The sequence below is a fragment of the Delphinapterus leucas genome, chromosome 2 (assembly GCF_059928025.1).
Source record: "Delphinapterus leucas isolate spDelLeu-1000000601 "Yukka" chromosome 2, BTC_Dleu_Yukka2, whole genome shotgun sequence".
Taxonomy (NCBI): domain Eukaryota; kingdom Metazoa; phylum Chordata; class Mammalia; order Artiodactyla; family Monodontidae; genus Delphinapterus; species Delphinapterus leucas.
In genome coordinates, this window is record NC_143130.1 from 181,292,541 (window position 1) to 181,317,459 (window position 24,919).

General features: G+C 62.7%; 4 gene segments (V, D, J or C); all 4 read right to left on the bottom strand.

Moving 5' to 3' along the window:
* Positions 1–23,944, bottom strand: part of LOC111171129 (immunoglobulin heavy constant epsilon-like) — a 112,984-nt gene extending 89,040 nt beyond the window's left edge. Inside the window, exon 1 of the C gene segment in view lies at positions 23,374–23,944.
* Positions 1–24,919, bottom strand: part of LOC111171330 (immunoglobulin heavy constant gamma 2-like) — an 83,652-nt gene that overhangs the window by 39,207 nt on the left and 19,526 nt on the right.
* Positions 1,654–13,596, bottom strand: LOC111175961 (immunoglobulin heavy constant delta-like). The segment is given in 8 exon segments: positions 1,654–1,684; positions 1,911–2,053; positions 6,481–6,813; positions 7,002–7,325; positions 7,627–7,692; positions 9,223–9,306; positions 9,475–9,792; positions 13,527–13,596. Coding segments are annotated over 8 exon segments (1,347 nt in total).
* LOC111175983 (Ig mu chain C region membrane-bound form-like) lies at positions 13,351–24,087 on the bottom strand. The segment is given in 7 exon segments: positions 13,351–13,620; positions 13,705–13,820; positions 16,013–16,345; positions 16,508–16,825; positions 17,089–17,424; positions 17,498–17,815; positions 23,960–24,087. Coding segments are annotated over 6 exon segments (1,236 nt in total).

The following is a 24,919-nucleotide window of genomic DNA, read 5'->3' on the forward strand; positions in this document are numbered from 1 at the left end:
GCCTTTTCCAGCCGCCCGAGCGGCATCCCTTGGCCCGTGGCCCTGTCCTCCGTCTTCGAAGCCGGCAGGGTAGCCGGCCCTGCCTCTGTGTCACAGGCCCTTCCTCTTTGTGCCAGGTCCCCCATGCCTCCCCCTTGTGAGGACCTGGTGATGACGCTGCGCCGAGAGGCGAGGACCCTTGCGCATCTCAGGGTCCCGGGCGTAATCTGCACAGTCCCCACTCACAGGCTTCAGGGATCAGGACGTCTCCAGGACCGTGTCCAGCCCGCCAGCCAGATGTTCGGTGGCGGGTGTGTTGAGGGTGAGATGTGTTGTTGACTTCCAGCGCCAACATGTGGAATGAGGTCCACATTTGGGGACAAGAGAGGAATGCCAGCCGTGGACAAATGCTGTTGGGCCACAGGCTGGGTTGGGGGCTGCAGGGCACAACCAGTGACAAGGGGAAGCCGACAGCGTGGCGTCCAGGAGCCAGCGAGGGGGGCGAGAGCATGACGCCTGACACGCAGACCGGCCAGGGAGGGCACGGCCTCGGCGCCGACCCCGCACCCCCGCCCTGGTCCGCGGGTGGGGAAGCAGGGAGGATGCCCGAGGCTGGCACCCGGGCAGGTGTCCGCCACACTGGCCGCCCCTCCTGGCGGGGCGAGAAAGCCTGCGGCTGATCAGGGCCAGGTCCACTCCCTCGCCTGCCGCGGGGACTCCGGGCAGTGGCGGGGAGTGACCAGGTGCTGGCCAGGACCAGCGTCTTCTCCAAGCCCTGTGAGGCATCACTTTGTCTACTCCCCAGCCCGCCCTGCGTGAGGGGTGCTGTCGCCGCGTCTGACGGAGGGGTGGATGCGTGGAGGGCTTGGGGGCTGCCCGAGCCGTGCAGATGGCGAGGGCTGCTCTGTGCGCCCAGCTGCTCCCGCCACCACCACTCAGTGCTGTCTCCTGTGCGTGTGCGTGTGTGTGCTGCATGAGCACACGTGTGCCTGTGTGTGTGTGTGTGAATCCGTGTGTGCGCGTGGCTGCAGACCCGCACACGTGTGCCCACGTGCATATGCCCTTGCTTTTGCATGTGTTTGCACACGTGCGTGTGCTTGTGCTTGCAGGGTGCGGACCCATGTGTGCACTGCATGTGTAGGCGCACACATGCTCCTGTGTGTGAGGAGTGCCTGCATGTGCACATGCATGTGTGCACGTGTGCCTGCCTGTGTGGATGGGCACATGTCTGGTGTGGGCAGCAGGGCCTTTGGTGCAGGGAGCTCTCCCAGCTTCCTTGTCGCGGCAGCTCCTTGATGCATGCCCTGACCCTGCCGACCCCTGTCCTCGGATGTTTGCCCTCAGCCTTCTGGGTTCTCTGACCTGGGGAGACCCGAAAGGCTGGGACACAGAAACAGGAGGCAGGTGACATGAGCCAAAGCTGTTTATGGGGCTGGACGGTGGGCGGGAAGGTAAGGGGGCCACAGTCAGGACCGCTGGCTCAGGGCCAGCTGGGGGAGCCACCCACCTCCCTGTACCATGATGCCCTCCTCTCTGTGTCGGGGGCTGGGCTCTGCCGTGGGCAGAGGAGGGTGAGTGGGGTCAGGGGTGGGGCTGGAGGCCTCTGTGCACAGGGTGGAGTCCTGCCCTCTGGCAGCAGTGGGCGGTGTGGAGGCCAAGCTTCCCCCGCTGCAGTGCTGGCACCAGCTCTCTGGGACTACTTCACCTGCAGCAAGAGCCCCAGGGTCAGGAAGGCGGCGGGGTCCCAGAAGACAGGGTGCAGGCCCCCAGGTCAGGGCCCCCCCGCCCAGCTGAGTCAGGGACCCCACCTCCTTGACCCCCACGAGCGCAGGTCCAAATGCCTGTCCTATGCTAGGGCTGTGGGTGGAGGGAGGGGAGCCGCCCTGCCGGGCTCCCTGCTCACGGGGTGCCGGCTGCCTGGGCCACCCTACCTTGATGAAGGTGACGAAGCCACTGTAGAGCAGAGTGACAAGGAAGAGGGCCACGAAGGTGAGCCACAGGCGGCCCGTGTCCTCCAGCTCTGAGTAGTCGTCACCGCTCTCGTCCTGGCTCCGCGGGGGCAGGGTGGTCAGACCTGGGGAAGCGCCAGTGCCGCTGAGACCGCGCCCGTGCCGGCACACGGTGGGCCCCCAACGCGCACATGCAAACGGCCTGCTCCCTGCCGGGCTGCGCTGGCCGCTGGCGCTCCGCAGAGCCCGCCGGGTCACTGTGCCTGGTGGGGCCAACGGTCTGGAACCAAACTGGCTCACAGCTCAGTTCATGCCAGCGTGACTGGGCGCAGGGAGTGGGGAGCACTGAGAACGATGTGGACACAGGGGGCCCGGCCCGGCCAGGCTGGACCGCGAGAGCCTCCCTCAGAAGTGGCAGCTCTGTGACAGGGTGAAAGATAAGATGGTGCCAGCCAGGCAGAGAGAGCTGGGAACAGCGTCCAAGCAGGAGGAACAGCATGACGAGTGCCCTGTCTCAAGAGAGCCTGACCCGGAAAAGTGGACGGGAGCTCCGTGTGCCTGCAGCGGGGACCTGGGGCCAAGCGGCGGGAGAGGAGGCCAGAGTGGGGCTGGGGTCGGGCCCTGCTGGTGACTTTATCCTGAGAACAAAGGGCTTTAAGCAAGGGCATGTGAAGGCCAAGTTTGAATATCAAAAAGTCATTCCTGCTGGAGTTGGAGTGGTTGGCGTGCAAGGCAGGATGAGAGGGACTTGCTAGCGTCCAAGCCCAGGTCAACACACTTGTGCGGAAAGCACCCCAAAGTCCGGAGGGAGAGCCCGGGGGCAGGTAGGAAGTACTGGGTCCTGGGACCCGTCTCATGCCCCGGACTTTCCTAGTCGTTCATTCCATGAATGTTTATTGAGGGTTTTCCTCGTGCTTGACCAGAGTTACCGGAAGTGGGGTCTGTACGTGGTACTGGCCGGGAACCACTGGTCACAGGGCACAGGAAATAGGTATGGAAATTGTGTGCATTGGAAATTTTTATAGCAGTCTGTTGAATCTAATAATAAAAAATCAGCACATCTGGGTTTCTGTTTGTCTCAGATTTCTAGTAATTAGTTCATATTGTATTCTGCAAAGGTATTGGTCCATGATTCATTGGAAAAAATTTAAAAGGCAGCAGCCCTTTGCCACAGAAAACTTGAAGGAGCCTGTTCTACACACATGGAACGCAGGGGTGAGCAGGCCGGGGGTCAGTGAGATGGGTAAACATGACGACAGGTTCCCATGGACCTGCTCCATCCAGTTAAAGGCCAGGTGTACCAGATGCCCCATGACCCAGCCCTGGGGTCAGGGATGTCTTCTCAGTTACACAAGAGAGCTCGTGTGAATGATAAGCAGAAGTTGGAGGGATGGGAAGGTGGGAAAGATTTAGGGTGGGGGAAGCAGTGTTGGGAAGAATTGCAGGTGAGAGAGGTCATGCCCATTCACCCCTCTGGAGCGGGGCAGGAATGTGTCAGCGGGCAGCCCATTGGGCACAGTCTGAGAAACCCTGGGACAGGGTTTCTGTCCTGTCCTGACAGGGACAGGATCTGGAAGTTTTCCTTAGGGCAAAAGAAGCCATGAAAAGAGCTTAAGCCGAGGGGTGACATGATTGGCATTGCTTTCAGTTCCCACATCTGGGTCACCTGTGGGTCTAATTCTATTTGCTAGTTTAAAATCTTGATTACGGGTGAAGGTTTTCGCTTATTTGCATGCCTAGGAGATTTTGATTGCATGTTGGACATTGTGCACAGACAGACAGTGAGCCTGAAGTAGATTATACATGTGTATTTTCCATGAAGTGGGCACACACTCTCCTCTGTTGGGCAGGGAGGATGAGGGGCTCATTGTTTTCACCAGGAGTTGAGCTGGGCTGGGTAGCAGGATCGTTGGCTCCTGGGTCTGAATGTTTGGGTGGGGTCAGGCCCCTCCACTGGGGCTTTGGGATCTAAGCCTCGTCCAAGGCTGGAGATCTCTTGCCTCGCTCTGCTCCCAGACACTGCTCACTCAGCAGAAGTCCTGGGTGGGGGAATCAGCGGGTGGGGGAGATTTGTCTGGGGCTCATCCGTATTCCCACTCCCCAGGCCAGCCCACACAGACGCTACATCTCGGCAGATTCCCTCGCGTCCCTCTCCTCTCGTGGATGCCCAGGCCTCTCTGTCCACCTGTCTGGGATGAGGATAAAGTGGCCAACAGCCTCTTCTGGCCTAGGGATCTAGGTCAGTTGGACACTGAGTCCTCAGCTCTTCAGAGGCTTTAAATAAACCTGGTTTCACTGTTTATTCGATGTCGTCCTGTTACCGCATGAGCGACCATCTCACTAGCTTCTGCATCCTAGGCGGGAGCAGAACCTCGATGGTAAATGTTCAAAGGTCGCCTTGGCTGCTGAGTGAGGATGGGCTGCGGAGGGGGCGACGCTGGCAGCGAGACCAGCAGGGAGCGCGGAGGTTGGCTGCTGAGTGAAGGATGGGCTGCGGAGGGGGCGACGCTGGCAGCGAGACCAGCAGGGAGCGTGCAGGTCTGGGGTGGGGTCAACAGAGAGAGGCGTGAGGACTCGAGGTATTCAGGAGTTGGGGGGCTGCCTGGCTGCGAGGGTGGCAGAGGGCCGAGGTCCCTTGCCTTCACTTTGGGGGATGGGACGCATGGCTGAGGAGTGCTGGGGCCGCAGAGCAGGCCAGGAGGGAGAGGCGAGGCACCCCATGGGAGGCAGCGTTCCAGCTGCTGTTTTGTAACAATAACGAGGACCACAGGTGCTGGCCTATGCTGAGCACGCTGCAAGTCTCCCCTCCTTTGGGAAGAGGCGGACGGTGGTGGGCTGACCCTAGAGCGGAGGGGGATGGCGTGGCCTACGGATGGAGGACCGGGGGGACCCTGGCGGTCCTTGGAGGAAAGCAGCAGGACCCGTCGAGGCAGCAAGCCACAACTCGGGGGGCATGCAGCTGGCCCAGCGAAGAGAGAGGCTGCAAGCCAGGCTGTGCAGGGGCTGAGGAGAGGGCGGCCGAGGCTGCCTTAAGCAGGGAGCCGTCCTGGCTGCCCTCCACTGGTCGGGAGGAGGGGTCGGGGCAGGGAAGGCCCAGCTGCCTGCCGGCTCAGACCCGGGGTGGGATGGTGCGGGCCGCGGCCTCCTGGACGAAGCCTTTCTTCCCCTCACTCCCAGGGGGCCCTGCGGACTGGCCAGGCCTCCTGCCGCCTCTGCTGCCCACCCTGTCTCCAGAGTGTGTGGCCCTGGGGGGTGGACATATTTCTGGCCCCTGTGGGAGGTGTGGGTCAAGGCTCTGAAGGTGGCCGGTCCAGGGTCTCCTGGGGCATGAGACCACGGAGAGCCTGCGCTGTGCCTGGGGGCCCGTCTGCCCAGGGGAAGAGAGAGGGGCAGGGGCAGGAGGCCATTTCAGTGACCCAGGAACAGACAGGCCCGAGGGGCGTGAGCCGTGACAGGTGGCCCAGCACAGATGGCGCCTGGATGGGGAGGGGCAGTGCTGTGAATTGGGCTGTGCCCCAGGCGGGCACTTCAGGAGGACACCTGCTGGGGCACAGGTAGGCGGGCCCGGGGTGCAGCCGCTCTCCGGGGGACCCTGCAGGGCCAGCGGGGGCACTGCTGCCAGGCCCGTCTGTGTGAGGGCTGCTGTCCGGGCGTCTCCTCCACTCCGAGGGGTGCCCATGGCGAGGGCCAGGGCCGTAGGCAAGGTGCCCGGCCCCAGTAGAGCAGGAGCCTTCCTGTCCCCCTCGCCTTGCCGACTCGGGCCCCCCAGCTGCCGACACCTTCCTCTGCCTGGCTCCTGTCGGGTGGCCTGGGGCCTGGGCCCCCTGCTACAGCTCCTGCTGGGCTGTGTGTGCTGCTGCCTGCCTGGCCCAGGGTGCCCACCACTGTCCCATGGGGCTGGGCTGGGTAGGGAGGGGGCACCGGTCTGGGTGCTGCCCTCTGATGGGGCGGCAGTGGGGGCCTGGCAGGATGCCCCAGAGGGGAGGGTGAGCCCTGGGCCCCCACCACAGCCTCTTCTCTGGCACTGTCTGTCCACTCTTCCCCTCTGAGTGGCGTGTGGTCAGGGCCTGCCGTGGGTGTGTGCCGGTCTGACTCCCTTGGGTGCCCTAACCCAGCCCCCGCTTCCGGGCATATCTGGCTTCCCAGGTGCTGACCGTGCTTCCGGATGGGCGGAGGTCTTGGGGGCTGGGGAGGCTTGGATGCCCCCAGGGGGGCCGCTGTCTGGGGTGATCACCCTCACACCCAGCCCAGGGGAGGCCCTGCTCTGCACCCAGAGGCAGGTGCACCTTGGAGGGAGATGGCTGCTCCTCAGGGACTGGGGTGGGGGCGCCCACCTCCCACCCTTCGTGGGCCAGCACATGGTGAGTGGACACAGGGCCAGGCCCGATGGGGCAGCTTCCAGGGCACCCAGAGCCCCCAGGGCAGGGAGGCGTGCACTCCAGACGCGCAGCAGCCTGGTCCCCGCTGCCCGGCTCCTCCGGGGCTGCCCCTCCGCCCCCGGCCCAGCGTCTGCCACCGGCTCGGATGGAAGCCCCCAACCCGCGTGACTCACCACCAGTGTCCAGGTTCAAGCTGGCGCTGAGCAGCGTCCGGGAGGCCTCGTGCCTGACCACACAGGTGTAGGTGGCAGCCGCACGGCCCGGGAAGGCGGGGATGCGCAGGACGCTCCAGGTGCGGAACGAGGAGTTCCCAGGCTGGGCTGCGGGGCGCGCCGTGGAGGACCAAGAAGGGTCCACCTCGTGCTGCCCCTCCAGCCAGGCAAGGAGGACGCCCAGCGGTGAGAAGTGGGACACCTCGCACAGGAGCCAGGTGGCTGCCTCGGCAGCGGGCAGTGGACTGGGCGTCGTCAGGACGCGGACGGCAGGCTTGCTGGGCGCCAAGGCCTCTGTAGTGAGAAGCCCGGTCACGCTTTGGGCCGGGGGCATCGGGAGAAGCCAGGCGGCCAGGGGACGATGGGTCCCACCCCCCGGGGTCCCCTGGTGGAAGGAGGTGGCCAGGGGCGCTGCCGGCTGTGGTGTGGGGCGCAGGGGGCCCGCGGCTGCCCTGTCTCCCCGGCCTGGGAGCTGCCCTCACCGTGTTCTTTCTGTGCCACCAGAGTCACCGGGGACTGCAGGCCAGGGCCACTCAGCGTGCAGGTGACGGGCGTCCCATTGACCCACAAGGCCCTGGACAGGGCCAGGTGGCTGCTCCGGCTCCAGGACCCGTTGGTGTGCTCTTTGGGCTCCTTCTCCGTGTGCCCGCTCTGGGGCTGCCCAGCCACCTCCCAGGACAAGCGGGCCGCCTGCAGGTCGCCTCCCACCGCCAGGCAGGTGAAGTTGGCCTGAGCCTGGAGCCACAGGCCCTGCAGGGGAGGGCGCAGCAGGTAGACCCTGGGGGGCTGGGTGTGGTTCCGACACTCTGCAGGGGACAGGGACATGTTGGCGAGGGTGCGTGATGGTCCCTGGCGCAGTGGATGCGATCGGGGTCGAGGGGTGGCCAGCGGCTCCTGGTGTCTTTAGTCACCGCCCAGCCCCAGGCCTGCCCTCTCCCCAGAGCCACCGGCCCTTGCTGCTTTCAGAAGGGCAGTGGGCCGGTGACCTCCCGTTGCCCACAGCCGGGCTGGGGTCTCGCTTGCAGGCAGGCTCTCTCGGCCGCTGAAAGTTCTCCACCCTTCTCCCCCCACCCCCCCCCCCCGCACTTGGTTGCCCCAGGGACTGACCTCTGCAGGGGTCCTTTGGATTTTCTGGCATCCGGGCTTCTGTCTGGGTGCGACTGGTGGACAGCACTGTGGGGGAATGGGGTGAGTCAGGGTCTCCTCCTAGCTCCACAGACGGCTGGTGCTGTGGCCTGCCCGCACTGCCGGCCCCCTTCCCGCCCTCTGGGGGTCGTCTCCATCAGCCCTCCCCGAGTACACCTCCAGGCTCTGGTGGGACCCTGGCTGTCTGCTGCTGGTCACGAGTACCTGTGCTCAGAGCTCAAGGACCGTCCCCAAGACAGCCACCTCGACAGTTTAGGGTGATGGTGACCAGTAAGTTATTGGGCCATAAATTGCGACAGCCCAGGGGTCAGCCAACTTTTCTGTCAAGGGCCAGAGAGCAAATATCTTTAGGCTTTGCAGCTGCACGGGGTTTCTGTCTGTCCTCTTGCCCTCCTCCTCCTGGTCCATCCCTCTAGAACTGGAAAGGCCAGTCCTAGGCTGTAAAGATCAGGCTTTGGGCCGCATCTGGCCTGTGGGCCGTGCGAGAGCCGGGCAGCGTCTGGGTCAGGGGGCCCTCCCTTTTCGGAGGGCTTGGCTCGTGCGGTCAGCACACCTTAGGCCCCAGGTAGGTCATCTTCCATGGGAGGGCAGTCCGGCCCCAGAACAGGAGGGCCCAGCCTGTCCTCTTGAAGCTCCGCCCTCTACCCACCAAGGCTGCCAGGTGGATGGTCCGGCTGCAGGAATCACGGCTGGGGCTGAGGGCTGACACACGCTGGGAGGGTTGTGGATGTGCACAGCCCTGCCGCGGTGACCTTCTCATCTGGAGGACTGAACTATCTCCTGATTCCCCACGCCCTGTGTGCCCAACCAGGCCACCCCGAGCCTGGGGGACATGCATGGCGGGAGCAGATTCTGCCCTGGGGTGTGAGCGTCTTGACCAATGAGCTGGGCAGGGCCCCCACGGAGATGCCATAGCGGGTCGCGGCCGCTGTCCTCTGCTTGGAGCTTCACTAGCACTCCAGAGGGCCGGCGAGGGGGCTGCCATTCTCTGTGTGACCAGCACACCTCCAGTGGTTTCTGCCCTTCTCAGAGCGAGGACACGCTTCCCAGGGTGGCAGACAGGGTGAGGTGTGACCCTGGGCCCCAGCCAGGCCCCCAGCACTCAGAGAGCCTGGAGCCAGGTGGAACTGGGGGTGAGGTCGGCTTTCGCCGGCTGCCACGGCTTCCCGGCCCTGTGGGTGGCACCCTGCTTCTGTGAGGGTCTCGGGGCTCAGTTCCATACTCCTGGCTGCCTTGGGAACGTGTGCCCGCGTGAGGCTCCACGGCGAGCTCACGGTCAGCGGGTCTGCTGGGCCAGGTGAGCCTGGAGCTGGCCTGTGGGCTCTCCCTCTCACAGTGCCCCTCACGTTGTGACCTGACCACATTCATGAGGGGCTGATGGCCACACGGGGACCTGAGGTGGCCTCTGCAGTAGGTGCCCCTCAGGTCAGTACCCTGACTTCCTGGCTCAGGCTGTGACTTAAGGACTCATGGGAGAAGTCATGGAGGGCTGCCAGAGGGAGGCAGCTGGGGGCCGGGCAGGCAGATGGGGGTGTGCGTGGGCGGGGGGCTGCTGACCTGCGATCCTTGGAGTGGTTAGGGTGAAGTCCTCTGACTGGGACGTCACAGAGGACACCAAGCGGTTTGGAGTCTGCTTCGATGCTGAAATCAGGGAAGCAGTGAGCAGGTGAGGGTCAGAGTGCCGTGTGTACTGGGGGGAGGGGTCGCAAGGTGAACAGGAAGGGCAGGGGGTGGGGGGCGAGCAGGGTGATGTAGTGGGGACGCGCCTGGCCTGACCCCGCCCCCGGCCGCGGGAGGAGCCCGGCTCACCTGGGACAGGCACTGACAGGGACCGGTCGCCGTTGGGGTGCTTGACTCTGCACAGCAGGTGCTCTTCGGAGCCCTGGGGGATGCTTGAGAAAGGCAGGAGCACCTGGGAGGAGGCCGCGTACTTGCCCTCCCGCAGGACGGCCGGGAAGCTGTGGATGTTCAGGCTGTTGATGTCGGTGCTGTTACTGTAGCTCCAGGAGAAGCTGATGGAGCTGGGCAAGAAGTCCCGGGCCAGGCAGCCCAGGGCCACTGGGTTCTCATCAGACAGGGAATTCACGCAGGAGACCAGAGGGAAGAGAATCGGGGCAGACGGGCTCCCTGAGGACCCGAGAGAGAGGACAAAAGAGAAAGGGGGCGTGAGAAGTGTCTCTCGTGCCCTGCCGGTAGGTCGGGGGTCCGGGCGGCCCCGCCTTCCCTCTGGGACAGTGGAGCCGGTGCGGCCTCACTGCCCCTGGCTCAGCCACACTGGGCCCAGCCTGGGGGTCTGGGGTCAGAGGGAGGGTCTGAAGGTCATCGGTGAGGCTGATGCAGACTCAGCTCCACCGGCCCTCAGCACAAGCAGGTCACTGAGGTCGGCCCAGAGCAGCCAGGACGGCCCAGCGTGACTTCCAGGGCTCAGCTTAGGTTAAACCCTCCCAAAGCAGCTCGTCCAAGCCGAGCCAGCCCAGCCAGTCCACTTCTGCGGGACCCTTCTCAGTCCCCCTTGGTTAGCCCAGCCCAGCTCAGCCCAGTTCAGCCCCGCTCAGCCCAGTTCAGTGCAGTTCTACCCAGCTCGGCTCAACTCAGCTCAACCCAGCCCAGCCCAGCTCAGCTCATCCAGTTCAGCCTGGCTCCGCCCGGCTCAGCCCAGTTCAGCTCAGCTTAGCCCAGTTCAGCCCAGCTCAGCACAGCCCAGCTCAGCCCAGCTCAGACCAGCTCAGCCCAGCTCAGCCCAGCTCAGCCCAGCCCAACTCAGCTTAGCCCAGTTCAGCCCGGCTCACACCCGTTAAACCAGGCTCAGGTCACTCCAATCCACCTCAGCTCAGCCCGGCTCAGCCCAGCTCAGACCAGCTCAGCCCAGTTCAGTCCAGTTCAGACCACCGCAGCGCAGCCCAGCCCAGCTCAGCTCAGCCCAGTTCAGCCCCACTCAGCCCCACTAAGCCCGGCTCAGCTCAGTCCAATCCAGCTCAGCTCAGAAAGCCCAGTTCAGTCCGATTTTGTCCAGCTCAGCTGAGGCCTGCTATGGGCAGCCCAGGGTAGCCCTGCAGAGTCCTGAAAGCCCAGTGGTTCTAGCCAGAAAGCACCAGACCCACTTGCCTCGGCTAAGGCACCCGGTCCAGGAATTCCGCACAGCTGGGCTGGGCCCGGGGTCAGGTCCCTTTGTGCCCCTTGCTCTCTCCTCTCCCCGGAGTCCCTGCCCTCCCCTTCCCACTGGGCACCCGATTCCTCCGTGCCTGCCCCGGGCCTGGCCGGCTTCGGCTCCCAGCAGTGTCAGCCACCACCTTCCTCGGCTACCTGGGATAATGCTTGCTGGCGACTTTACATTCCCTAAAGCATCTTGCAAGAGCCTAGGCGCATTTGCCATCATCAGAAGGACGGTCCCAGTCTCTCTAGAATGGGCAGTGTGGCTTCTCCGGGGAGAGGAGAGCCTCGGGGACGCTTCCCTCGGCGCCTTGGCCTTCCCGGGCACATGCCCGTGGCCCCAATTCCTCTCACCCCCGAGTCTCAAATGAGTCTGACTTGACAAAATCCCCTCCAGGAAAAATCCTCATTAACGATGACGGGAAACGCATTTTATGTGAATTGCCGCGCACAGTTGTGCTCTTTATCCCAAAGCTCTGCAGAAAGCGGAGGCTGCTTTCCAGTGCACAGCAACGATCTAAAACCCAGAGCCGCCTTTCCCGCTTAAGCGAGGACACATTAAGGGGTGCCCTGGTGTGTGAAGCACCTGGACCCACACAGGCGATAGTCAAAGACTGATTCCCCTTCAAGTGAAAACAAAAACGTTTCATACAGATTTCCCGGAGCCGCAAATCTGGCAGCGCTGGCAGCCTTCCTCTTACCTTTCCAGGCTCCCGGTCACTGGCAAGTCCCGGGGGGTCTTTGGCCTGGAAGAATTCCTCCAAATCCCTTAAAAACGGCTGATTCACCACTAGCCCACTGGCCGGTGGCAGAAGCCAGGACTGCCATCCCCTGCTCCGGGCGGTCCCAGGAGACCCCCAGCCACGGCGGGCCTGGAGGCACCCGCTCTCGGACCCTCCACGGGAGCTCCTTCCACTAAGATGCTGGCTGGACCGATGACTCAGAACAGAGACGGCCCTTCCAAAGCGTCCTGAGTCCTTCCAGACTCACACCCGCCTGCGTCTCCTCAATCCACCAACCAACATGGTTAACTGAAATAATTCATGACGAATGCACACATTTCACCTAAAATCTGTCCTGAGCTGGATACCTGCAAAGTGGTCTTGAAAAATACTGAGAGGAGGGCAACCGTATCAGAATACCAGAGTGTTTCTTAGTCACGAAGAGAAAATCGACCGGCTATGGATTGTGGGCACACTCATAGTGAAAACAGAGCTTCGGGGCACCGGAGGATGGTTTGGGATTAATTACCTTGAAGGAACACCCCATTAGAACGTTATACGAATGCACTGATAAAGTGCACCTAAGACGATTTACTTTCTTAAATATTTACTTTGAAAATGAATATAAACGAGCAGTTGATAAGCTAAAACTGAAATAGATCCAAATAGTTCAAATAGGAAATAGGAGCTGGCAACCCCAGGAGCACTGAACGGATCCTGTCACAGCCTCGGAAGGACCAGCCGTGCCGGCACCTTGATCTTACTTCCAGCCTCTAGGCCGTGAGAGAATGAACTTGTTGTTTAAGCCTGGCCTGTGGTTCTTTGTTGTGACAGCCCTCAGACACTCCTACAGGTGCTGTCCTGAGTTGTCAGCCCCGTGGCCTGCATGAGAACCCCCCCATCCCCACTGGGGGTGGCTGTGCTCTGTGGGACCCCTCGTTGAATGTCCCACAGCCTGACAGTGTGGGCTGCAAAGGGCACCGTTTAATCAGAAATATGCACCGGAAGCCCACTGCCAGGGGAAGGGTTTCTCTGGGGACCCGTGTCCACTGCCAGCTCTCTTAGGCAGTCGCCTCTTCAAGCCCCTGCCACCCCTGTGGGCCCCCAGCACCCTGAAATTGCCTCCCAGGGGAGATGGCTCCCAGACTGCCCTCACCTGGGCCACCTCCTCTGGTCCCTGTGCCTCCTCTCCTATCCCACTGCCTGCTGCCACAGCTGGCCCGGACTTCTCTGCATCGCCTGGCTCAGCTCCCGTCTCCGAGCTCTAATCCCTGGCTCCCCTACCTCCTGCCAGCTGTCCCCCTTTCTGGGCCTTTCCTCTGTGTCTCTCCCGGCTGTTTCACCCGAGACCTCTGCGCCCGCTTCCGAGCTCCGTCACTGTCTGCTGGGCAGTGGGTGAGGGCCTGCGCTCCTGCAGGGCACACAGCGGCTGCACACGTGCCGGGCGCCCCTCCTGAGTCCCACCCACACACACCAGGCACTCCCAAGGTCGGACAAGCCCTCCTGTGGCTGGGCTTGCTAGGAACAGAGACAGAGTGACAAGGCCTCACGCGGGGCTCGTAGCGGCGTCCCCGCTGACGCACACAGGAGCCCCAGCTCAGGCTGCGCTGGGAGACCAGGCCGGGGGTCCTCTCCAGCTCAGCTGTTTTTCTTCCTCTGGACCAGCCCTGAGACCCAGCCTGGCACGTCCCCCATGGGCCTGGGAGGAGACGGATGGCCCTTTCCAAAGAGTCCTTTGGAATTGGGGTCAGCTCTCGAGATACACAGCACACAGGAGAGTGGCTTGAGAAAAACCCTTCACAAGGAAGCAGTATCACAAGATAAAATGTACATATTTATTTCAAGGCCACAAGCGAGACATTGCAAAGCAGGGCCGGGCAGAGCCCACGGCTGTGGGCTCCATGCTTGGCCACGGCATTTGGCCACGTCGGGAGAAGCTGGTTTCTTAGAGCTCGAAGCTGGAGAGGGACACGGGGAAGATTTCAGTACAAGTGGACAAGCCACGCAGACCCCCTGGCCCCAAGGCGGCTCCCCTCTCGTTCCGTCTCTGGTCCCCCATGTCCTTGGCTGGCCGTCACTTCACCTGCAGGCGACAGAGATCACGTGAGTGGGGGTGGGGGTCCCCGGGGGTCGTGTGCCACCCGCTCTTCGCGGCCAGGCAGCCCACCTTGAACAGGGTGACCGTGGTGCTGTAGAAGAGGCCCAGGAGGAAGAGGACGATGAAGGTGGAGGCCATGGTGTTGAGGTTCTCGAAGCCTTCTTCCTCGGCGCTCACTTCGCCCTCTGCAGGAGACATGGCACAGTGGGTCAGCTCGGCCGTGGCGCCCGCAGGGCCCACCCTGTCTGCCCCTCGGCCATGCGGCCACCGGGAGCGCTGGGGGCATGGCAGAAGCAGGTGGGTGGGCAGGAGGGCACGTGCACTCCCGCGCCAGCCCTGCTGTGGGGCTGGGAGCTCCCGGGCTTGCCAGGCGGGGTCTCGGGCAGGCACGGCAGGCCACTGACCACCTGATCCGGGCCGGGCAGGTGCAGGGTGTGGCCCAAGCTGAGCAGAGAGGCGACCCCAAGCACCTTGTCCCAGGAGACCTGGGGTGGCAGAGAGCACGACCGAGCAGCACAGTATGCACGGGGTGCGGCCTGTGCCAGGGTCAGCGGAGTGGCCCCCGGTGTCCTGGACTCCCCTGGAGGTCGTAGGGCCACTTGGGGCTGAGAGGCAGGGAGTGGGCCTCCTGTCCCCTGCGGTTTGGGGTGGGCCCCGCGGCCAGTGAGGACCAGCCCCGGGGGCAGATGGCTGTCTGTGCCAAAGGGCCTGTCCTTCCAGCCTCCCTCCCTCTCCTTCTTGGGGCCAATGGCACACGGGGGAGGCCGTGTGGGGCGCTGGCTGGCTTGTCTGCCCCACCAGCACTCAAGGCTGGGGGACCAAGGGGCCAGACAGACCCTGAGCCCCCAGGGAGGGAGACATTAGGACGACAGGTGGAGGACATTCTGTGGGGTCTGCAGCCCCCGCACTGAGAGACCCTGGGGTCATCTGGGGCTCAGGCCCCTAAAGGGCCAGGAGCCCGGGAGGGTCGGGAGGCGGCCTGGAGGGGCGGTGGTGTGCTGGACCCAGGAGACCTGCTCGGCCCCCGCTTCCCTCCCTGCCCACCCGGCTCTGTGCCCACCATTTCCAGGCCAGTGTTTGCAGACAGGGCCCCTGCAGCTTCCTACTCCAAGGAGGCCCCTTCTGGGACAGCCTCTCACTGCCTCTTCACAGGGGGAGGGGATGGGGGCGCTGCCGCCCTCACAAGGGCCTGGACCGGGAGAGGCACCCCTCCGGGGCATGGGCCCACGCCATCCTGAGGAACTGCAGCTGGCCGGGCCATGGTGGGCCTCGGAGCCCGCTACCCTGGGGCTGGGGATGGTGGCCATGGCAGGAGTCCAGGATGGGCCGGCCTGTGGGCACACCCCCAAGCTGAGACAGAAGGACAAGCAGAGCTTGGGCGTGACGCCCAGCAGCCAGAGTGGTGCAGAGTAACACCGCCGGAGGGGGCGGGCGCGTCTGCCAAAAGGCACCGAGTGGTGAGGGTCGGCATCTGTGTCCGTGTGTGCAAGCCTGTGCATGTGCCGTGGTTCGTGAGTGTGCACAAGCACGAGTATATCGGTGTGTGTGTGTCCATATGTCTGTGTGTGCATGTCTCAGCATGTGTCTGCGTGCCCACGACTTGTCCATAAGCATGCAGGTGTGTCTGTGTGAGCACCCATGTGCACGTGCCTATGTGTGCCTGTGACTGTGCATGCATGTGTGAGTGTGCGTGTACCTGTGTATCTGTGTGTGTCTCTGTGTGTCCACGTGTGCATGTGTCCATGTTTTTGTGTGTGTGTGCCCATGTCCATCACATATGTGTCTGTGTCACATGCATCCATGTCTCTGTCCATGTGTGTGCCTGCCTGTGTGTCCGTGCCTGTGCGTGTGCATGCACACATGTGTCTCTCTGTGTGCATGCCCACATGCATGTGTGTCTCTGCATGTATGTATGTGGCTGTGTGCGTGCATGCGCGTGCATGTGTTGCACACCCGTGTGCCCCCGGTGTGGCTGTAGAAGCAGCTAGAGGAGCAGTGAGTATAGGCTTGGCTTGCTGTGAGCATTCTGCAAGGGGCACCAGGGCTTCCAGGGGTGGGTCGGAGGCCTGTGTGGAGGCGGGGGCGAGGGTGGTGGGGGAGGGCGGTCTGCTGGGCGGGGGCAGCACAGCCATGGCCCCCGCGGGGAGAGCACTGCTCACTCACAACCAGCATCTTTTGAATGGATCTTTTTATTTCTAATTTTTATAAAATGCAACATCTCACCCACTGACACGGTTAGTTTCACACACGCATGCACACACACAGCGACGGTCACCCAGGGGCTCTGGCCCCGGCCTGAGCGGGTGGCCGGGTGGTCAGTAGCAGGTGCTGGCCGTGTCGGACATGACCAGTGACACGTTGTACAGGGTGGGTTTACCGGTGGACTTGTCCACGGTCCTCTCGGTCACCATGTGGGGCAGGGCCTCGTGGCCCACGACGCAGGTGTAGGTCTCCCCGCTGTTCCAGTCCTCTTCGCTCACCGTCAGGATGCTGTACACGAAGTAGAGGCCGGGGGCCTGGGGCTCGGGAGCCGGGGCACTGGTCACGTACTTGTCGGAGGACATGGGCTGCCCCTTCTGCAGCCACTGCACGAACACGTCCGCGGGTGAGAAGCCCTTCACCAGGCAGGTGACGGAGGCGGACTCCCGCAGGCTCAGCTGTTCCCGCGTTGGTGGCAGCACGTACACGGACGGCATGTGCTTGGCGATCTCTGTGGGGGGAGACACGGTGGTGAGATTGGGTCGTGGGCGAGAGGGATCCGTCCTGGACGGCGGGGAGCGCAGGGGCTCTCCTGGTCCCGCCTCGTTGTCCTCAGACCCCAGAAACCATGGGAGAGCCCGGGGCAGAGGGAAGGAGGCCAGTGCAGGCTCACCTGTGGGCCTGGAGATGTCGCGCTTCAGTGGCGAGGGCAGGTCTGTGTGGGTCACAGTGCACGTGAACCTTTCTCCAGACTCCCATTCCTCTACGCAGACAGAGGCCTCACCCATGGCGCTGAATGTGCCATTGGCGTGGCTCTCGGAGACGTTGGTGTGGGTCTGCAGGGCCTCGCCATTCTGGCGGGTCCAGGAGATGCTCAGGCTCTCATAGGTGGTCAGGTCTGTGACCAGGCAGGAAAGCTTGGCTGACTTGGTGAGGAAGATGCCAGCGAACGACGGGGGGATGGTGAAGATCCTGATGTCGGGGGACATGGCTGGAGGTGGGAAGAGAGTTGGTTGGAGTGAAATCAGGCGGAGGAACAGTGCAGCCCAAAGAGCAGGCGCCGAGTTGGCTACGTCCCTCGTGAGCCCAGGGTCCCGCTGCAGGGGGACAGTGGGCCCCCAGCTGCCCTGCACACAGCCCCTCCCTGCCCTGGGCCGCTCTGAGAAGCCAAGGCTCAGGACGCTGCTGGCACGTCGGGAGCGGTGTATGCAGACCTGTGTGAGGGTCCCCACCCAGCCCGGGGGCTGCACTCACGGGTGCCGCACACTGAGGACACGTTCTTCTGGAAGATCCCCTCTTTGTGTTCCACCTCACAGGTGAACACGCTCTGGCTGAGCCACTCGCTCTCCGTGATGGTCAGCATGCTGTAGGTCCTGAAGGTCACGGGCGAGGACTGTACAGTCTCCACTGGGCCTTTGCTGATGCCAGACACCACCCGCTTTCCATCACGAAACCAGGAAAAGGAGATCTGCTTGGGTCTGAAGTCTGTGGCCTGGCAGATGAGCCTGGACGTGCGCTGGGGGCTGCCGGAGAAAGCGTCTCGGGGGGGTATGAAGACGCCCACGTTGGGTGGCTTGTCAGGTCCCAGCTCTGCAGAGAAGGACAAGGCGTCAGCTGCGCCTGGCCTGACCCTGCCCCCGGCCATGGGAGGAGCCCGGCTCACCTGGGGGAGGCACTGACAGGGACCGGTCGCCGTTGGGGTGCTTGACTCTGCACAGCAGGTGCTCTTCGGAGCCCTGGGGGATGCTTGAGAAAGGCAGGAGCACCTGGGAGGAGGCCGTGTACATGCCCTCCCGCAGGACGGCCGGGAAGCTGTGGATGTTCAGGCTGTTGATGTTGGTGCTGTTACTGTAGCTCCAGGAGAAGCTGATGGAGCTGGGCAAGAAGTCCCGGGCCAGGCAGCCCAGGGCCACTGGGTTCTCATCAGACAGGGAATTCACGCAGGAGACCAGAGGGAAGAGAGTCGGGGCAGACGGGCTCCCTGAGGACCCGAGAGAGAGGACAAAAGAGAAAGGGGGCGTGAGAAGTGTCTTTCGTGCCCTGCCGGTAGGTCGGGGGTCCGGGCGGCCCCGCCTTCCCTCTGGGACAGTGGAGCCGGTGCGGCCTCACTGCCCCTGGCTCAGCCACACTGGGCCCAGCCTGGGGGTCTGGGGTCAGAGGGAGGGTCTGAAGGTCATCGGTGAGGCTGATGCAGACTCAGCTCCACCGGCCCTCAGCACAAGCAGGTCACTGAGGTCGGCCCAGAGCAGCCAGCACGGCCCAGCGTTGACTCCCAGGGCTCAGCTTAGGTTAAACCCCCCCAAAGCAGCTCGTCCAAGTCGAGCCAGCCCAGCCAGTCCACTTCTGCGGGACCCTTCTCAGTCCCCCTTGGTTAGCCCAGCCCAGCCCAGCCCAGCCCAGCTCAGCTCAGCTCAGCTCAGCCCAGCTCAGCTCAGCTCAGCCCGGCTCAGCCCAGCTCAGCCCAGCTCAGCCCAGCCCAGCTCAGCTCAGCCCAGCCCAGCCCAGCCCAGCTCAGCACAGCCCAGCTCAGCCCAGCTCAGCCCAGCCCAGCTCAGCCCAGTTCAGCCCTGTTCAGCCCAGTTCAGTGCAAATCAACCCAGCTCAACCTATTTCAGCCCAGCTCAGCTCATCCAGTTCAGCCTGGATCAGCCCGGCTCAGCCCATCCAGCTCAGCCCAGATCGGCCCAGCTCAGCCCGGCTCAGCGCATCTCAGCCCATCTAGCTCAGCCCAGATCAGATCAGCCCAGCTCAGCCCAGCTCAGCACAGCCCAGCTCAGCTCAGCCCAGACCAGCTCAGCCCAGCTCAGCCCAGCTCAGCTCAGCTCAGCCCAGCTCAGCCCAGCTTAGCTCAGCTCAGCCCAGCTCAGCCCAGCCCAGCTCCGCTCAGCCCAGCCCAGCTCAGCCCAGCTCAGCTCAGCCCAGCTCAGCTCAGCCCAGCTCAGCCCAGCTCAGCTCAGCTCAGCCCAGCTCAGCCCAGCTTAGCTCAGCTCAGCCCAGCTCAGCCCAGCCCAGCTCCGCTCAGCCCAGCCCGGCTCAGCCCAGCCCAGCTCAGCTCAGCCCAGCTCAGCCCAGCTCAGGCCATCTCAGCCCATCTCAGCCCATCTCAGCCCAGCTCGGCTCAGCCCGGCTCAGCCCGGCTCAGCCCGGCTCAGCTCAGCTCAGCCCAGCCCAGCTCAGCACAGCCCAGCTCAGCCTAGCTCAGCCCAGCCCAGCTCAGCACAGCCCAGGTCAGCTCAGTCCAGCTCAGCCCAGCTCAGCCCAGTTCAGCCCAGCTCCGCTCAGCCCAGCTCATCCCATCCCAGCTCAGCTCAGCCCAGCTCAGCCCAGCTCAGCCCAGCTCCGCTCAGCCCAGCTCAGCACAGCCCAGCTCAGCCCAGCTCAGCTCAGCCTAGCTCAGCCCAGCTCAGCTCAGCCCAGCTCAGCCCAGCTCAGCCCAGCTCCGCTCAGCCCAGCTCAGCACAGCCCAGCTCAGCCCAGCTCAGCTCAGCCCAGCTCAGCCCAGCTCAGCCCAGCCCAGGTCAGCTCAGCTCAGCTCAGCCCAGCTCAGCCCAGCACAGCCCAGCACAGCTCAGCCCAGCTCAGCTCAGCTCAGCTCAGCCCAGCTCAGCCCAGCACAGCCCAGCACAGCTCAGCCCAGCTCAGCAGAGCCCAGCTCAGCCCAGCTCAGCCCAGCCCAGCTCAGCACAGCCCAGCACAGCTCAGCCCAGCTCAGCCCAGCTCAGCCCAGCCCAGCTCAGCACAGCCCAGCACAGCTCAGCCCAGCTCAGCTCAGCCCAGCTCAGCCCAGCTCAGCCCTGCTCAGCTCAGCCCAGCTCAGCCCAGTTCAGCCCAGCTCAGCCCAGCTCAGCACAGCCCAGCTCAGCCCAGCTCAGCCCAGCTCAGCACAGCCCAGCTCAGCCCAGCTCAGCTCAGCCCAGCTCAGCTCAGCTCAGCTCAGCCCAGCTCAGCCCAGCTCAGCCCAGCTCAGCACAGCCCAGCTCAGCGCAGCTCAGCTCAGCCCAGCTCAGCTCAGCTCAGCCCAGCCCAGCTCAGCCCAGCTCAGCCCAGCTCAGCACAGCCCAGCTCAGCCCAACTCAGCCCAGCTCAGCTCAGCCCAGCTCAGCCCAGTTCAGCCCAGCCCAGCTCAGCTCAGCCCAGCTCAGCCCAGCCCAGCTCAGCCCAGCCCAGGTCAGCTCAGCACAGCCCAGCTCAGCCCAGCTCAGCTCAGCCCAGCTCAGCCCAGCACAGCTCATCCCAGCTCAGCCCAGCTCAGCCCAGCTCAGCTCAGCTTAGCCCAGTTCAGCCCGGCTCAGCTCAGCCCAGCTCAGCAGAGCCCAGCTCAGCCCAGCTCAGCCCAGCTCAGCACAGCCCAGCTCAGCCCAGCTCAGCCCAGCCCAGCTCAGCAGAGCCCAGCCCAGCTCAGCCCAGAGCCGAGCTCAGCCCAGCTCAGCCCAGCTCAGCCCAACCCATCTCAGCAGAGCCCAGCTCAGCCCAGCTCAGCCCAGCTCAGCTCAGCAGAGCCCAGCTCAGCCCAGCTCAGCTCAGCCCAGCTCAGCCCAGCTCAGCTCAGCTTAGCCCAGTTCAGCCCGGCTCAGCACAGCCCAGCTCAGCCCAGCTCAGCCCAGCTCAGCCCAGCCCAGCTCAGCAGAGCCCAGCTCAGCTCAGCTCAGCTCAGCTCAGCCCAGCTCAGCCCAGCTCAGCCCAGCTCAGCACAGCCCAGCTCAGCCCAGCTCAGACCAGCTCAGCCCAGTTCAGTCCAGTTCAGACCACCGCAGCGCAGCCCAGCCCAGCTCAGCTCAGCCCAGTTCAGCCCCACTCAGCCCCACTAAGCCCGGCTCAGCTCAGTCCAATCCAGCTCAGCTCAGAAAGCCCAGTTCAGTCCGATTTTGTCCAGCTCAGCTGAGGCCTGCTATGGGCAGCCCAGGGTAGCCCTGCAGAGTCCTGAAAGCCCAGTGGTTCTAGCCAGAAAGCACCAGACCCACTTGCCTCGGCTAAGGCACCCGGTCCAGGAATTCCGCACAGCTGGGCTGGGCCCGGGGTCAGGTCCCTTTGTGCCCCTTGCTCTCTCCTCTCCCCGGAGTCCCTGCCCTCCCCTTCCCACTGGGCACCCGATTCCTCCGTGCCTGCCCCGGGCCCGGCCGGCTTCGGCTCCCAGCAGTGTCAGCCACCACCTTCCTCGGCTACCTGGGATAATGCTTGCTGGCGACTTTACATTCCCTAAAGCATCTTGCAAGAGCCTAGGCGCATTTGCCATCATCAGAAGGACGGTCCCAGTCTCTCTAGAATGGGCAGTGTGGCTTCTCCGGGGAGAGGAGAGCCTCGGGGACGCTTCCCTCGGCGCCTTGGCCTTCCCGGGCACATGCCCGTGGCCCCAATTCCTCTCACCCCCGAGTCTCAAATGAGTCCGACTTGACAAAATCCCCTCCAGGAAAAATCCTCATTAACGATGACGGGAAACGCATTTTATGTGAATTGCCGCGCACAGTTGTGCTCTTTATCCCAAAGCTCTGCAGAAAGCGGAGGCTGCTTTCCAGTGCACAGCAACGATCTAAAACCCAGAGCCACCTTTCCCGCTTAAGCGAGGACACGTTAAGGGGTGCCCTGGTGTGTGAAGCACCCGGACCCACACAGGCGATAGTCAAAGACTGATTCCCCTTCAAGTGAAAACAAAAACGTTTCATACAGATTTCCCGGAGCCGCAAATCTGGCAGCGCTGGCAGCCTTCCTCTTACCTTTCCAGGCTCCCGGTCACTGGCAAGTCCCGGGGGGTCTTTGGCCTGGAAGAATTCCTCCAAATCCCTTAAAAACGGCTGATTCACCACTAGCCCACTGGCCGGTGGCAGAAGCCAGGACTGCCATCCCCTGCTCCGGGCGGTCCCAGGAGACCCCCAGCCACGGCGGGCCTGGAGGCACCCGCTCTCGGACCCTCCACGGGAGCTCCTTCCACTAAGATGCTGGCTGGACCGATGACTCAGAACAGAGACGGCCCTTCCAAAGCGTCCTGAGTCCTTCCGGACTCGCACCCGCCTGCGTCTCCTCAATCCACCAACCAACATGGTTAACTGAAATAATTCATGACGAATGCACACATTTCACCTAAAATCTGTCCTGAGCTGGATACCTGCAAAGTGGTCTTGAAAAATACTGAGAGGAGGGCAACCGTATCAGAATACCAGAGTGTTTCTTAGTCACGAAGAGAAAATCGACCGGCTATGGATTGTGGGCACACTCATAGTGAAAACAGAGCTTCGGGGCACCGGAGGATGGTTTGGGATTAATTACCTTGAAGGAACACCCCATTAGAACGTTATACGAATGCACTGATAAAGTGCACCTAAGACGATTTACTTTCTTAAATATTTACTTTGAAAATGAATATAAACGAGCAGTTGATAAGCTAAAACTGAAATAGATTCAAATAGTGAAAAGGGGAACCTTCTAGTTTCTGTCAACATCTTTGCCTTAATTTAGAAATGCAAATTTTCCAGGTGTTGTTGCGTTCAGTGGAGCATTTTCAGTTTTGTGGGCCGAGCAACACCCTCACCAAACCACACCTTGGTGGCCATGAGCTATAAATTTACCAACTGTGTTTTCTTGCTTCCTAAAATAGACTCTCAGCTGATCTGCTTCCTGCCACCTGCTGCAGGGGGCCAGCCCCACACGCGGCCATCTTGACTAACTCAGCACCACCAATTAATTAAAAAAATAAGCCGAATTTATTGTTGCCAAAACTCAGCCTTGAAACAGGGCAGGGGGCCGACAGTACCGAGTTACTACTTCTCGGCCAAACTTGCACCCCTATCAACTCCCCAAAGACAGGGTTCACAGTTGTTAATTGAATGATAAAATTTAAAATACTTTAAAAGTCTCTCACATTCTAAAGTCACAATTTCCCTAATCATCAGGACCCCCTTGAAGCATATCCTGTCTTTTAGTATTTCATAAGCATGCCTCTTATGATGAACATGTATCTTTCTCCTAGCAAGTGTCCCCACAAAGCCCGGTACCTGTAACCTCCCCAGGCTCTTCCTTTCGGGGGGCTGGGGCACACCGCTCTCACCAAGATCGGGACACTACACGTCCATCCTCACCCAGACAATTCTAATCCTAACCAATAAAGAATTTGAAGTACAATCTAGCACAGAGCACACCTCATATCTGAAGGGGATATTTCACTATGCCTTCCACATGTGGCATTCCTGTGGTTCTAGAAACACAATCATCAAGGCACAGTCCTCAACTGACTCTATGATTGTAGCAGCCAAATTATCTCTTGCCATAGACCAAACTGTCCTGCCGCCGAGGGGGTCCTGGGACTCCCCCACAGGTGGCCCTTCCCGCCTGCAGCCGCCTCTTGAATGCCGGCAGTATTCCGATTTTTGAAAGACATCAGAAAATCCGGAGGCTCTGAAATCCCTAGGGCGCCTGGTCCTGGTCCCCTCCTGGTCAGTCTGCCCAGTCCCCCGGCGGACACAGACACGTCCTGAGGACCAGACGGCGATGCCCAGAAACCCCAGAGAGAGGAGCAGAAAATAAAGGCCCTGGAGGGGCCATTCTTACCTGAGGAGACGGTGACATAGATCCCTTGGCCCCAGGCGTCTATACCGTAGTAATCACTGTGGTGGGATCTCCAGCTTCACCTCACAAAAACCACGGCGGCCCGGCACGGCCGCATGGCGCCCGGGGAGCCGACGGTCCGAGTCACTTATCCGGAGGGCCCCGGAACCCTCTGATGGCCCTGCCCCCTCCAGGCTCACCCGGAGACCCCACATCCCAGCCTGGCGCCCAGAAGCCAGACCACTGCCCGCCTAGTCTGCCTGACCATGAATCATGAATCCTTAACTCAAACTCAGAAGTCCAACCAACGTCAAACAGCCAGCTGCCTGCCCCAGAAAGCTGACGGAAGCCCCTGGTGACGCGGTGAAGCTCGAATCAAATGGCCAGACCAGCCGAAGGAGCTGCCTTGGCTGTCCCCGCACTGCGGCGTCCTTGGGGCAGGGAGGTCCATCTCTGGACCCCTTTTATGGGGACCCTCTCCCTGGCTCCCTTTCTGGTCCTCCAAAGTGCCCCGCACTTCTGACATTGAGACCCTGACACCACGGGTCTCCCCAAGTGTGGTGGAAGTATGGAGGGGGTGAGGACTCACCTGAGGAGACGGTGACCAGGAGCCCCTGGCCCCAGGCGTCATACCAGCTGTCACACTGTGACAACTATGCCGGGACCCCGAGCAATAACTGGTGGCCGGCCAAGACTGCCAGGCCACCTCGCATAACACCTACTGTGGCCGGCAGGGCTGGGGACCTTGGGAGCCCAGAGCCCCCGGGTGGCTGAGACCCCCAGGGAAAGCTCTGGCTGCAGAGCCCATCCAGAGAGGGCGTCTGGAACCTCTGCTCCCCGCTGGGGTGAGCCTGGGCCCCCTCAGCCCTCTTTCCGAGCCCCCCAGGCTGCCCCAGGCCCTCTAGACCTGAGACCCAGACAGCCTCGTTTTCTCCCCAAATGCAGCAAAAAAGTCTCAGAGAAAGTGAGGCAGGAGGGCTGGTGAGGACTCACCTGAGGAGACGGTGACCAGGAGCCCCTGGCCCCAGGTATCCAGTGGTCACAATGCCATGGGCCCCGTTGGGAGGTGTACAAAAACCCAAGCCCCTGGCAGCCTCCTGGTCCCACCCGAAGCCCTACCCCCAGGTCCCTGCGGCCCCGGGCGCAGAACCCGCTCGGTTCAGACTGTGTTCCACCAGCAGAGGTCCCATTTCCACGGGACGGGGAGGCAGATGGCCTCAGGAGCAGCCTCCGCCCGGGGACCCCCGAGGGTCCCACACGGGCCAAGGACTCTCTGGAGGTTTTCCCCCAGCCCAGGACAGAGGAGGCAGAGAGCCATCTCACCCGAGGAGACGGTGGCCTGGGTGCCCTGGCCCCAAGCGCTGAAGCGGTTCTGGTCGCCCTGACGCACACAGGCCCTGGCCCTGGGGAAGCTCTGCTCAGGGCTCCTCCCTCCCAGCCGCCCCTGTCCCAGGGCCTCTCGGCCCAGCTCTCAGCTGGCTCACCTCCAGGGGCTCTGTCAGCTCCCAGGCCTGGTCCCGAATGGGACTGCAGGCAGTGGTGGCGTAGC